Source organism: Strigops habroptila, chromosome Z (assembly GCF_004027225.2).
Source record: "Strigops habroptila isolate Jane chromosome Z, bStrHab1.2.pri, whole genome shotgun sequence".
In the NCBI taxonomy this organism is placed as follows: domain Eukaryota; kingdom Metazoa; phylum Chordata; class Aves; order Psittaciformes; family Psittacidae; genus Strigops; species Strigops habroptila.
The window spans coordinates 22480536-22494357 of record NC_044302.2 but is presented as its reverse complement, the minus strand read 5'-3'; the positions used below and the strand labels follow the sequence as shown (position 1 = coordinate 22494357).

The following is a 13822-nucleotide window of genomic DNA, read 5'->3' as shown; positions in this document are numbered from 1 at the left end:
GAAGCCAGGGACAACAAATGGCATCCTAAGTGGGCTGGTAGACACAAGTATGCAGCTCTCCTGAGGTATCCAAGTATTGTGCCAGCTGCCGAGTGCGAAGTGATAGTTGTGATGCCTTCGGAGCTGAAGGCATAGGGAAGAGCAGAAAAGGTTATCAGAGAATTCTAGAATGGTTTAGGTTGGAAGGGACCTTAAAGCTCATCCAGTTCCAACTCCCTGCCACAGGCAGGGACACCTTCCACTAAACCAGGTTGCTCCAAGCCCCATCCAGTCTGGCCTTGAACACTGCCAGGGACGGGGCAGCCCTACTTTCTCTGGTTCTGTATGTAAAACTTTGACTGTTACATAGGAAGTTGAAAACCAGCATCTCTGCTGTAGCAGTTTCCAAAATGCCTTTCCCCACCTTTACACAGTACTGTCCTTTGCCCAGTACCAGAGAGGTGAGGAGGAACACTTTGAGTATTTCTACTGAGGAATTGGTGTGGGGAGAATCCCCTGGAAATTGGGCATTTCTGAAATAGGGCATATTTTCTAAAGAAGGGACTGACTTAATTTAAAGCCCTGAAAAAACTGGGGTTTGGATGTTTAAAATCTGGAAGTTCATGCTACCAGGATGTGAAGTGCACAAGAAAGACTAAATTTGCCATATTTGTGAGGATGTGGTGCCATTTATTAAAGAGACTGTAGATAAAGATCTGATAAGCTTTTAAATCTCTAAGGATTAACATTTCTGTGTAAACAAGAAAAAAAATCAGTTATTACCATTTCCATGCTCTTTGATTGGGGTATTGACAATGATTGAGTTGGAGAAGTGAAGGGCAGGGAACAGTTGCTGCAGGAGACTTAACTCATATAACTTGAAGAAATTTAACTTTGGGGTCAAATTCTGAAATAAGTTTTTAGTCATGAAAAATGTTTTGTGGAGCAGGTGGTCGAGGAAGCCACAGGAAGAAAACTGCTACTGTGAAAAAATAGGGGGACTCTGGCAGTAGCCTCATAGATTTATACCTTTACATGAACAAGAGCCCAGCAGCAACCTAAAAATATGCAAGCTTGTTAAAAATCAAGTGAGCAGAGAAGCTGTTTCTGTGGTTCCACGGGTTAAAAGATTTACAGACCATGCAATTTAACAGAAATAGAACAAACAAAATGGGTATGTGCATAAATATTGCAGTGAGGAAGATGAGCCTTTGTGGCACGCTGTTCTGGTTTCCCCTGGCTTCTCAAAGAGGATACAGAACTGGAAGCGTAGCAAGAGTATTAAGATGTATAGAGGAGTTTCCGTAAGAGGAATAACTTAGTAGACTGTGAGTAGTCAAACTTGAGAAGAGACCATTGGGGAGCAGGTTAAGAATGAGGACTGTCAAATCCTTGAGTAAAGTTAACAGAGAAACGCTCTTCCCCTCTCTTCTAATTCTAAAATTGCAAGTGTGAAGCAAAACTAGCTTGGACAGTAATTGAGTGGTGGAGCTGCAGGATGTTGTCTTCTCAAAGAGCTTGCAAAAGTTCAGAAGGCGAACAGATTAATGAAGAAAATGTATTGTGGCGTGAAATACAGAAAGGACGCTTTAGAAATGTGTCAGATGTGTTGGACAATGAAAGAATGTTCTTGGAAAGTACAGTTGTTTGCTCTGTCCTGTGCATCCACTGCCAGCTGTTCTTTAGGCAATACCTTAGGCTAGATAGACATTTGTCCCCGTATACTATAGCTGCCCTTATGTATTTTTGACTCTCTTGTTAACCATCTATATAAATGGGGTTTTTTTATGATACATGAAAAAAACCCCACCTCAACAACAAAACCCCAAAACCCCTGAAGTTTAGTTGCTGATTGCTTTCCAGTCCTCTTCCTGCACATGAAGAGCTAAAGAACAGCTGTAGTTGTATACCGGAAAGCTGTCAGTCTCTAAAGCAGGCTGACATTTTATCTTGGATTCAAGAAAAGACTGAAAAAGTAATGGAAAAGTGGTTTCAACATTCTTACCTTAAATGATTGTGGATTGGGGTTTTTTTACTGCTCTATTTCTGCTGCAGGAAATCAGGTGGCTTGGCCATTCTGTGCTTGACTGATCCTTTGGTTTTTTTTGAAGGTATATGGGAATAGGACTTTCTGCTCAAGGAGTCAACATGAACAGGCTTCCTGGTAAGTCACTGTTAAGGTTTGTTTTGGTTTACAGTCTGTGCTAAGTGTTCATTTGAAAATAAAGATTTTAATTTACATATATGTATTAGCGAATGTGTTTCTATTAATAAAAATGTCATCACTATGAGTATCTTGGGTCTGGAAGTTTCAAACTATTGAGTGCTACCTTAAACTGAGTTACTCGTATTGTTAATGTAGGCATGATGATTTTAGCAGATAATAGAAATTAATATTAAACTAATGAGTAATGGGTAAGGTAATGAGCTTGCAGACATGCAAGCTCTTCTTTGTGTCTTATCAAAATAATTTGACATTTCATCTGTGCATCCCACTTGACAAATTTACATGAAGGAATCTGAAAATGACAGGGAAATTGGCCCATCATATTGGCTCTCTTCTCTTTCCCTCTTCCCCCTGAAAAACCAGAAGAATGTGACAGAGGAGTATTTCCAGTTAATATTGTTGCTTCGCTTGTTTGAAGTGTTTGTAGGTTACCCTCTAAGTTGATTAAGTAGCTTCTTTTTAAAAAGAAAGAATTGGTAATCTTTCTCTAACTGTATCCAATGTATTAAGTAAACTTATAATTTTTAAATTGGGATCAACATAGTGACTTCTGCAGCAGGAATTCTTTCAGCTGGCTTGGAAACTAGAAGTGGTCTGTGTTTGGTAGAAGGTAAATGTTCTTCAAGTACCAGGATGAATGACAGCTGGTCCCAGTGGTGGGGACTTTTTTTGATCTTGGGTGTGATTTACTGCTGATGGAGTTGTTTTACAGCTGAAATGCCTTGTTACGCATCTTGCTATCTCCAAAGGAGAATGTTTTGTGAATGTCCTAGCAAAAGGAAGAGCTTCCATAGGGTTTGCACTAAGACCCTTGTGAATTTACTTCTCAGTGAGGATTTTGCTTTCATCTTCACCGGTAACTTGCTGTCCTGGGTTCAGCTATAGCAGTCATTTTTCTCCTGCTTAGTAGCTGGTGCAGTGCTGTGTTTTTTAACTTTCAGCCTGGGAACAACGCTGATAACACCGATGTTTTTAGTTGTTGCTAAGTAATGTTTATTCCAACCAAGGACTTTCTCAGTCTCATGCTTTGCCAGGGAGGAGGGGAAGCCGGGAGGAAGCAGAGACAGGACACCTGACCCAAACTAGCCAAAGGGGTATTCCATACCACAGCACGTCATGCCCAGTATATAAACCGGGGGGAGTTACCCGGAAGGCCCAGATCACTGCTCGGGTCGGGCTGGGTATCGGTCGGCGGGTGGTGAGCAATTGTATCCTCTCCCCTTGTTATTTCACTAATCGTTATTATCATTGGTGGTAGCAGTAGTGGTTTTGTGTTATACCTTAGTTGCGGGACTGCTCTTATCTCAACCCGTGGGAGTTACATTCTTCCCATTCTCCTCCCCATCCCTCCGGGAGCGGGGGGAGGAAGAAGGGGGGGGGGGGGAGTGAGCGAGCGGCTGTGTGGTTCTGAGTTACCGGCTGGGCTCAAACCACGACAGTTCTTTTTGGCGCCCAACGTGGGGCTCGAAAGGTTGAGATAACGACAGATCTGACCAGAGTGTGTTTAATCATATTTGTGATAAGCATTCATTGTTACTACTCGTCACAATAGTGATTACTTGGCTCTCAGACGTGTTGCGCTTGATCTCAGAGTTTCAGCATGTTGTACCTTACTTACAGCCACTATTTGCTGTTTTAGCGTTTATCGGCTGGGGGGCCTGGGCTAAGGTTCTTGTTTCACTGTACTTCATGGTAATGACTTGTAATACAATAGACTCATTGATCATGAAACTGGTCTGGTTTGTGCTTCCAGCGTGGCCATCACCACTATACATTGGGAGGTATATAATGAAATATTTTAGCAATTGCATATCTTTTTTTTTCTCCTCGGGGGGTAAACTTACGAAGGAAGCATTCTCTTTCACCCCCCGTTCCCCCACCAGCCTATTTGCAACAGCAATTGAGAGTTCTGAAGGTTTTAGATGGCCTTTGAGTACCCTTGAAACCTGCCTGCTGATTGTGCTGGGGATCAGCATGTTGGCAAACATACGGAGTGTGTTTTACCCACGGCCATCCCGTCGTAGGAACATCCTATTTCGTTTAATGTCAAAAATTCAGCAGTATCAGGTTCGAATCTGGTCTAGGGTTAGACGACGATATAGGAGGACCACCAGGAGATTTTCCCTGAGGCTGGACAGTTATGAGTGGCAGGGTGTGTGGGATAGTATGGGCAAGTACCTAGGCCAGTGGGCCCCTCCAGTGCTTTGGAACTTCACCACTGAACAAGTGCAACATCCGGAAAAACTAGTAAAACACTTAAACGAGGTGTGCTGTCGTCCTGGTTATACCAGAGAGGGACAAATTTTGGCAACGTGCTGGGGCTTGGCCTATGCCTACAGAGCCCTGCTCAACACTATCCAGCACCTTCAAAGGGAAAAAAATGTCTCTGGATCTGATGGCAAAGCAACAGACAACGCAGCTATGCCAACTACAAGCACAGCAGCTACTCAGACCCTGACCACAACAGTCAACACAGCTACTCCAAGTACAGCAGCTACATCAACCCCAGTGACAAGCACAACAGCTACTCAAACCCTGACCACAACAGACAACGCAACTACTCCAACTTGAAATACAGCAGTTACACCAACCCCAGTGACATGCACAACAGCTACTCAAACCCCGACAGCAACAGACAATGTGGCTACTCCAAGCACCGCAGCCACACCAACCCCAGTGACAAGCACAGTAGCTACTCAAACCCCGACAGCAACAGACAATATAGCTACTCCAAGCACCACAGCTACACCAACCCCAGTGACATGCACAGTAGCTATTCAAACCCCGACAGCAACAGACGATATGGCTACTCCAAGCACTGCAGCTACACCAACCCCAGTGACAAGCACAGTAGCTACTCAAACCCCGACAGCAACAGATAATGCAGCTGTTGGTGTTACTCAACTCCCAAGCACAACAGCTGCACCAACCCCAGCAATAGACATTGCAACCACTCCAATCCTAGTGGCAGACACTGCAGCCACTCCAACCACAGTGACAAACACTGCAGCTAAACCAAATGTCCAGTTTGTGACAATGTCTGTTGCCCCTGTAAGCAAAAGCAGACGAAAGGCACAAAGAGCAACCCGCGAAGCGAAGAAAGATGAAGACCCAGTGCCATTACTATATGCAACAGCACCTGAACAAGAGTTACTACTACGTGGGTCAGAGGAAGAGGAAGAAGAAGAAGAGGTCACTTCTCGACCCCGGACCTCAACCGAACTACGGAATATGCAAAAAGATTTCACCCGTCTTCCAGGGGAGCACATTGTCACCTGGTTGCTCCGGTGCTGGGACAATGGGGCCGACGGTCATGAACTAGAAGGTAGGGAAGCCAAGCAGCTGGGATCACTTGCTAAGGAAGGAGGAATTGACAAAGCGATTGCAAGAGAGAAGCGAGCCCTCAGTCTTTGGAGGCGGCTCCTGGCAGCTGTGAAGGAAAGGTTTCCCTACAAAGACGATATTACGAATCGCTCAGCCAACTGGACCACGATAGAGAAAGGCATCCAGTCCCTGAGGGAATCAGCCATTATAGAGATGATCTATCGTAGGCCGGATTCCAGGAACACATCCGTAGACCCAGATGAAGTCGAATGTACACGACCCATGTGGCGGAAGCTTACACGGAGTGCGCCATCATCATATGCCCACACATTGGCATCAATGACCTGGAATGACGGAGTATCACCAACAGTGGATTTCCTGATTCGTCAACTCCGAGAGTTCGAAGACAATCTCACCCCTTCCATCATTTCAGCTGTGGAAAAACTGTCCCAGGAGTTCAAACAATTGAGAGACGATTTATCCGATCTATCCAGCTCTCCACGCGTACCAACCCATGTCTCAGCTATCAACAGAAGGCGCCCTACTGCTCGAGAAAGAAAATATACGAGGTACACGCCACGGGCCACCCTATGGTTTTACCTGCGGGATCATGGAGAAGACATGAGAAAGTGGGATGGAAAACCTACTTCAGCTCTGGAGCAACGGGTGCGTGAACTGAAGAGGAGAACAATGGTCAAGGATGATCCTCCCAGGAAAGCTGCTGCTCCAGTCTCTGGCGAGCAGTTTCCCAGATGGAGCGAAAGAGCTGATTTTACTCCAGCTCCTGTGATAAGGAATACTAATCCCTTTCTACAAGACAGAAGTGGAGAATTTTGTGATCACTATTAGAGGGGCCCTGCCTCCAGCCAGGTGGAGGAGAGGGATAATCGGGTTTACTGGACTGTGTGGATCAGATGGCCTGGCACATCAGTCCCACAGAAGTATAAGGCTCTAGTAGATACCGGTGCACAGTGTACTCTGATGCCATCAAGGTATCAAGGGGTGAAACCCATTTCTATTTCTGGAGTGACAGGAGGATCCCAAGCGTTAACTATGCTGGAAGCTGAAATCAGCCTGACTGGGAGGGAGTGGCAAAAGCACCCCATTGTAACTGGTCCAGGGGCTCCATGCATCCTTGGCATAGACTATCTCAGGAGAGGGTATTTCAAAGACCCAAAAGGGTATAGATGGGCTTTTGGTATCGCTGCCTTGGAGACAGAGGAAATTAAGCAGCTGTCCACCTTACCCGGTCTCTCAGAGGATCCTTCTGTTGTGGGGTTGCTGAAGGTCGAAGAACAACAAGTGCCAATTGCGACCACAACAGTGCACCGGCGGCAATATCGCACCAACCGAGACTCCTTGATTCCCATCCATAAGCTGATCCGCAGACTGGAGAGCCAAGGAGTGATCAGCAGGACCCGCTCACCCTTTAATAGCCCCATATGGCCAGTGCAAAAGTCTAATGGAGAGTGGAGATTAACAGTAGACTATCGTGGCCTGAACGAAGTCACACCACCATTGAGTGCTGCCGTACCGGACATGTTAGAACTTCAGTATGAACTGGAGTCAAAGGCAGCCAAGTGGTATGCCACAATTGACATTGCCAATGCATTTTTCTCAATCCCTTTGGCAGCAGAATGCAGGCCACAGTTTGCTTTCACTTGGAGGGGCGTCCAGTACACTTGGAACCGACTGCCCCAGGGGTGGAAACACAGCCCTACCATCTGCCATGGATTGATCCAGACTGCACTGGAACAGGGGCAAGCTCCAGAACACCTGCAATACATTGATGACATCATCGTGTGGGGTGATACAGCGGAAGAAGTTTTTGAGAAAGGGAGGAAAATAATCCAAATCCTGCTGAAGGCCGGTTTTGCCATAAAACGGAATAAGGTCAAGGGACCTGCACAGGAGATTCAATTTTTGGGAATAAAATGGCAAGATGGACGCCGCCAGATCCCCACAGACGTGATCAACAAGATAACAGCAATGTCTCCACCAACTAACAAGAAAGAAACACAAGCTTTCTTAGGTGTTGTGGGGTTCTGGAGAATGCACATCCCAAATTACAGTCTGATTGTAAGCCCTCTCTACCACGTGACCCGGAAGAAGAATGATTTCAAATGGGGCCCTGAGCAACAACAAGCCTTTGAACAAATTAAACGAGAAATAGTTCATGCAGTAGCCCTTGGACCAGTCCGGGCCGGGCCAGATGTGAAAAATGTGCTCTATACCGCAGCTGGGGAGAATGGTCCTACCTGGAGCCTCTGGCAGAAAGCTCCAGGGGAGACTCGAGGTCGACCCCTTGGCTTTTGGAGTCGGGGATATAAAGGATCCGAGGCCAGCTACACTCCCACTGAAAAAGAGATCCTGGCAGCCTATGAAGGGGTTCAAGCTGCCTCAGAAGTGATTGGAACTGAAGCGCAGCTCCTCCTGGCACCCCGGTTGCCTGTGCTGGGCTGGATGTTCAAAGGCAGGGTCTCCTCTACACATCATGCAACTGATGCTACATGGAGTAAGTGGGCCGCACTAATTACACAACGAGCTCGAATAGGAAATCCCAGTCGTCCAGGAATTCTAGAAGTCATCATGGACTGGCCAGAGGGCAAAGATTTTGGGATGTCACCAGAAGAGGAGGTGACGCGTGCTGAAGAGGCCCCACCATATAATGAACTGTCGGAGAGTGAAAAGCAATATGCCTTGTTTACTGATGGGTCCTGCCGTATTGTGGGAAAGCATCGGAGATGGAAGGCAGCTGTGTGGAGTCCCCTGCGACAAGTTGCAGAAACTGCTGAGGGAGAGGGTGAATCGAGTCAATTTGCAGAGGTGAAAGCCATCCAGCTGGCCTTGGACATTGCTGAACGAGAAAAATGGCCAGTACTTTATCTCTGTACTGACTCATGGATGGTGGCAAATGCCCTGTGGGGGTGGTTGCAGCAATGGAAGCAGAGCAACTGGCAACGCAGAAGTAAACCCATCTGGGCTGCTGCATTGTGGCAAGATATCGCTGCTCGGGTGCAGAACCTGGTGGTGAAGGTACGCCACGTAGATGCTCATGTACCCAAGAGTCGGGCCACTGAGGAACACCAGAATAACCAGCAAGTGGATAAAGCTGCTAAGATTAAAGTGGCTCAGATGGACTTGGATTGGCAACATAAGGGTGAATTATTTTTAGCCCGGTGGGCCCATGACACCTCAGGCCATCAAGGCAGAGATGCAACATATAGATGGGCTCGTGATCGAGGGGTGGACTTAACGATGGACACTATTGCCCAGGTTATTCACGAATGTGAAACATGTGCTGCAATTAAGCAAGCCAAGCGGTTAAAGCCTCTCTGGTATGGAGGACGATGGCTGAAGTACAAATATGGGGAGGCCTGGCAGATTGACTATATCACACTCCCACCAACCCGCCAGGGCAAGCGCTATGTGCTTACCATGGTGGAAGCAACCACCGGCTGGCTGGAAACATACGCTGTGTCCCACGCCACTGCCCGGAACACTATCCTGGGCCTTGAGAAACAAGTCTTGTGGCGACACGACACCCCAGAGAGAATTGAGTCAGACAATGGGACTCATTTCCGGAACAACCTCATAGACACTTGGGCCAAAGAGCATGGCATTGAGTGGGTATACCACATCCCCTACCATGCACCAGCCTCTGGGAAAATCGAACGGTACAATGGGCTGTTAAAAACTACACTGAGAGCAATGGGTGGTGGGACTTTCAAACACTGGGATACACATTTACCAAAAGCCACCTGGTTGGTCAACAGTAGGGGATCTGCCAACAGGGCTGGCCCAGCCCAATCAGAACTTTTACGTACTGTAGAGGGGGATAAAGTTCCTGTGGTGCACATAAAGAATTTGTTGGGGAAGACAGTCTGGGTTATTCCTGCTTCAGGTAAAGGCAAACCCACTCGTGGGGTTGCTTTTGCTCAGGGACCTGGATATACTTGGTGGGTAATGCGGGAAGATGGGGAAGTCCGATGTGTACCTCAAGGGGATTTGATTTTGGGGGAAAACAGCCAATGAACTCAATTGTACGCTGTTGCCTGCTCTATAACACTTTTATAGCCCACCAGCTAGATATCTTCAGGTCGCCAGCCATTGACCCTGACTTCCCTCCGATCATCACCTCAACAAAGAATGAATTTTGAGGAAACCAGACGAGCTCAGCAGTGACCAGATGAGTTTGGCGGTATCATCAGCAGGCAACAACCCAACACTATGTACCGTCCCTCCTGCCCTGAAAGACTATTACAAGAGATGGAGCCTGACATCATGGACTGGATGAGTTCAGCAATTTTACAGGGATTGGTCCATGGACTAGGGAACGATATCTTTCTCTGTGTGTGGGTGTGGGTGTATATATATGTGTATATATGGGACAGGGGTGATGGTGTGCTGAGAGATGTGGGATCTGAGCATGACGTGAATGGTATGGAATAATGCGGTGAGTCAACCAGTCCATGGCCCTGACCGAGGAACCAGAGGCACAAAAGAGCAAGTAGGGCAAGGGCGTAGGGGGAATGATAGGACCTGACGCTGGGAGTAGAGGACCTTACGTACACCGGGTTGCTGATTTCTCGTGAGGTATCCGACTAATAAATAACCTGGCACGCATATGATTGTCCAGCGAGAAATTCCAGGGACGTAGGGACCGTGGGGGACGTAGGGACCAGGAGAAAAATGACTGCTATAGCTGAACCCAGGACACTTGCATATTCAGAGAGTGGAACAGGCTTATTTTTTTTTCCTTATAATTGAAAATGTTGCAGCATTGGAGCAAAATCCCTGACTATTCTCTTGGCAAAACACGTGATTCTGTAGCTCTGTGATAAATTCCTGAATGTATGTCCCTGAACTTCTGCTAAGACTGCAGATGGAGTCTCAGCAAGAAGATGAAAAGGAGACTAAGCCAGCCAGGATCCTTGGATGATTTCAGAAAATAGCCGAATTGCTGGTGCCCATTTGTTTAATTGTAAATCTGCTGCTGAGCTTTGCAGTGGAGCAGCTGCCTTGTCTCGTCACTGAAGAGAAGCATAGGGATCTTGGAATGCACAAGGCAGCATTTGGGACCTTTTGCGTTGATAGAGAAGAAATTTGGAATTGTAGGCCAATTGCATTAGTTAATTAGTTCAACTAAGATTTCACCAGTGAAACAAGAAGCATTGTTAAGCGTCAGTGCAGCGTGGTGGCCATTGATAAACTGCAGCCATGGTTTCCAGTTGCAGGCAGACTTTCCTTTCCCAGGTACCACTTTGGTTACATTGATTGACCTCGAGAGTCATCTCTTGGCTGCTGTCAGAGGCAAGTCCTCAGTCCTGTTGCATCTTCCTTGCATCTGTTTTTCTCTGGTAATTTCAGAGCTTGTGAACCTCTGTCTTTGGAGGTATTTAGGGCTCAGATGGACGTGGCCTTGACTAACCTGATCCAAGTAGACCTCCTTTGAGCAGGGGTTGGACTAAGTGATTTACGGATGTCCCTTTCCTCCTTAATTCTACGCTTCTGCGATAGCTCAGGTTTTGGAGAGAATGGTTTCAGTGACACCCATGTTTTAAAGAATTTGCATCTTACTGTAAACTATATTTGTTAATAATTGTTATGAAAACTACAGCATATGCACACTGGAGGGAGATTTCAGGTTGTGGGCCTGTATCCACTTGGAACTAGAAAGAAAGAAGGAGGAAGGCAGGACACTGCCAGTTTTCTCAAGTGAAACTTGGTTGCAGAAATGTAGGGAATGTCTAGATCAGGATGATCTGGTATACAGAAGATATGGAAGTCTCAGTTTTCAGACTTCTTGCTCTGCACTCCTCTCCTGCCAGACCTCCTGACCCAAACAGGTTGTGCACGTATGAGATGAGGCATGAGTCTACTCTCATTATCTCTTCCCAGGGTTGTAGTGCTTGGCTGCTTGGAAGAGCAGTTCATTGGCCAGTAATGTAGCATGATCTGTTCAAGAAATGGCTCTCTGGCCTATGCAGTGGAAAGATGGGTGGGTTGGTCTTGTAAACTTGGCCAGCAGACTGCTGGTTGGATTATGGTTAACCTAGGATTCTCCGGGGATTATAACATGCACATACATACATATATAAAACACCACTGAATACTAACCTGAGATGGTGCATGTACTGAATGTCATCAGTGTGCTGTCCTGAAACTGAACAGCCAACATAATTTCTTTTTTTTTTTTTCCTGCTTTGTAGACTAAAAATGAGCCAAACCACTTCTGATAAATGGCTGTAAAACCCATGAGCTACATGAGCAGTATTTTGTGGCCAGTTTGAATCAAAGTGCCTGTATACTATTATTTCTAGAGTGTAGGTGGCAAATGTGGAACTCTTTTCTCTATGTGAAATGAAACATAAAATGAATTTGAGACTTAGATAGTGCTTGTTTAGCAATGAACTGTACAAATCTGATCCTATGAACCTGTTTGGTTGCATGTGGATTACGCTGCCAAGAGTGATTCAGTGGGCATAGTTAGGTCGATCTCCCATCATCTGTGTAAAATGAACTTTGTGGCTCTGTATTACAGCTCAATAATTATATTCCTGGCTTTTGGAGAATGAATCTGATTTATTTTGTTATATTGCTCAAGTAACGAAAGTGAGAGTCATGTATCAAGCTTAACTGTTATGAGGTCCTTCACAGTACAGAGCGAGAGCTCACAAAGAAGTGACAAGACTTTGGAGTCTTGACTTGGCTTCATGTCAAAGTGTAATTTTAACTTTTTGTGACCTGAACCCCTGCCAGGGTTGTCTCCTTGGATCCTTTCTAAGTCACTTCTGCTCTAACAGACCAACTTTGGCTCAGTGTGCTGACAGGGCAGTATGTAACCCACCACAAGCAGTGGTTTGGGAGCCCACAGCCTGGTCTGGGAGCCAAAGTTGGTCCCTTTCTTGTTCCCACTTTCAGTGGGGATCCTCTGCACTCTATCAGCCCTAATTGTTCAAAAAACATCTTGTTGCTGCGTTCTGTCTCTCGCTCCTCTCCACTCGCCCCCGAGAACAAACGCTTTGGCCATATCCAGTTCCAAGTCAGGGCATTTGTGCTTTATGCCAAGTTTATTTTGGCTTCAGCCCAGCATGGTGCTGGTGGGGGTAGTGCTGAGCTTTCTCCGAAGGGTGGAAGTGTGGCTGGAGAAACTGCGCTGTGAACAGGGACTGCTTTTGAAACTAGAGTGCCCTGTCCCTGTTCCATTCAAGGTTTTGGTGGGCCGTGCTTTGAAAGTCAATTGCCTGGTCTGAAATTATTGTGGGGTTTTATTGAAGTGCCAACTTTTGTGACCCTGTCATATCTTAACATATGTTCAAGTTTTTAAAAGACATTTACAACACTTACCAGTAAACAGTCTGCGTTAAACTAGTGGCTTTTATTAAAATGTCTTCTCACTTCTTGCCCCAGATACAACTTATTTTTCATGTGTGCCCAGCATTTTTTTTTGTATCTGAGGATGAAATTACATGTTACAGCTGAACTGATATATCACTCCCTGTCATCAAAATCTGACCATTCCTCCCTGCCACCTGCACGGTCCCTCTTCTTCCCTTGTGCAAGCTGCTGGCTCTGGCACTTGTCACCTCCTTTGCCAGGCCTTTGCTGTTTTTCTGCTGTTCTATTGTATTGGGGTTGTGGCAGGCTGGTTTCTTCAGAACTTACAGAGCAACACTCTTACCTTTGCATCCTGAATATAACATCTGAAACATCCTTTATTTTTTTATTGTTGTTATTATTATTTTTTTCATTATTATTATTATTACTACTACTACTATTATTTTGCCCTTAATCCACAAAGTTTTTCTGAGCCCAGCTGAAAATGGTGGTTTGCTACAGGTTTCACCAAACCTTCATAAAATGGAACAGGTGTGTTCCTGTTCCATCCTTTACTATGGATGAGAAGCACACACTGGAGGCAATTCTCCCTGGCATCGGTTCAAGTCCTTCCTGCTCTTGGGAGAGAACATTTCATTTGTTACAGCTCTTTGAGGGTAACCCCCTCAAAGGAACGTACAGTCAAGCAGAGAGGAAAGGAAGGATGCTCCTCTAGCATCAAGGTCTTAGTTCAGCCTATAATGTGAAACCATACCCTTAGGCATACCCTGCTTCAGTTTAAGAAACAGCATAGATAGGATCTGACCAATCTCCTTTAGAGACTTTAAACACCCTCTGGATAATAACTGACTTGTCCTGCTGTGCAACATTACATGAGTTAAGGGGAGTGCCAGCTTCCACTCACCATCCTTTTCTTTTATGAAACTTTGATTATTTTTTCACTTTACTTTT

The 13822-nt window shown here is 45.9% G+C and overlaps 1 protein-coding gene across 4 annotated transcripts in view; it reads left to right on the top strand.

Annotated features, from left to right (window-relative positions):
- Window positions 1-13822, top strand: part of LOC115619510 (ran-binding protein 10-like) — an 83599-nt gene that overhangs the window by 13049 nt on the left and 56728 nt on the right. For 3 of the 4 annotated variants that reach the window (XM_030511882.1, XM_030511881.1, XM_030511880.1), the window contains exon 3: window positions 2091-2143. The exons of the other annotated variant lie outside the window; for it this stretch is intronic. In XM_030511882.1, the coding sequence (XP_030367742.1) occupies window positions 2091-2143 (53 nt within the window). The remainder of the gene's footprint in view (window positions 1-2090; window positions 2144-13822) is intronic. 4 annotated transcript variants of the gene reach the window in all.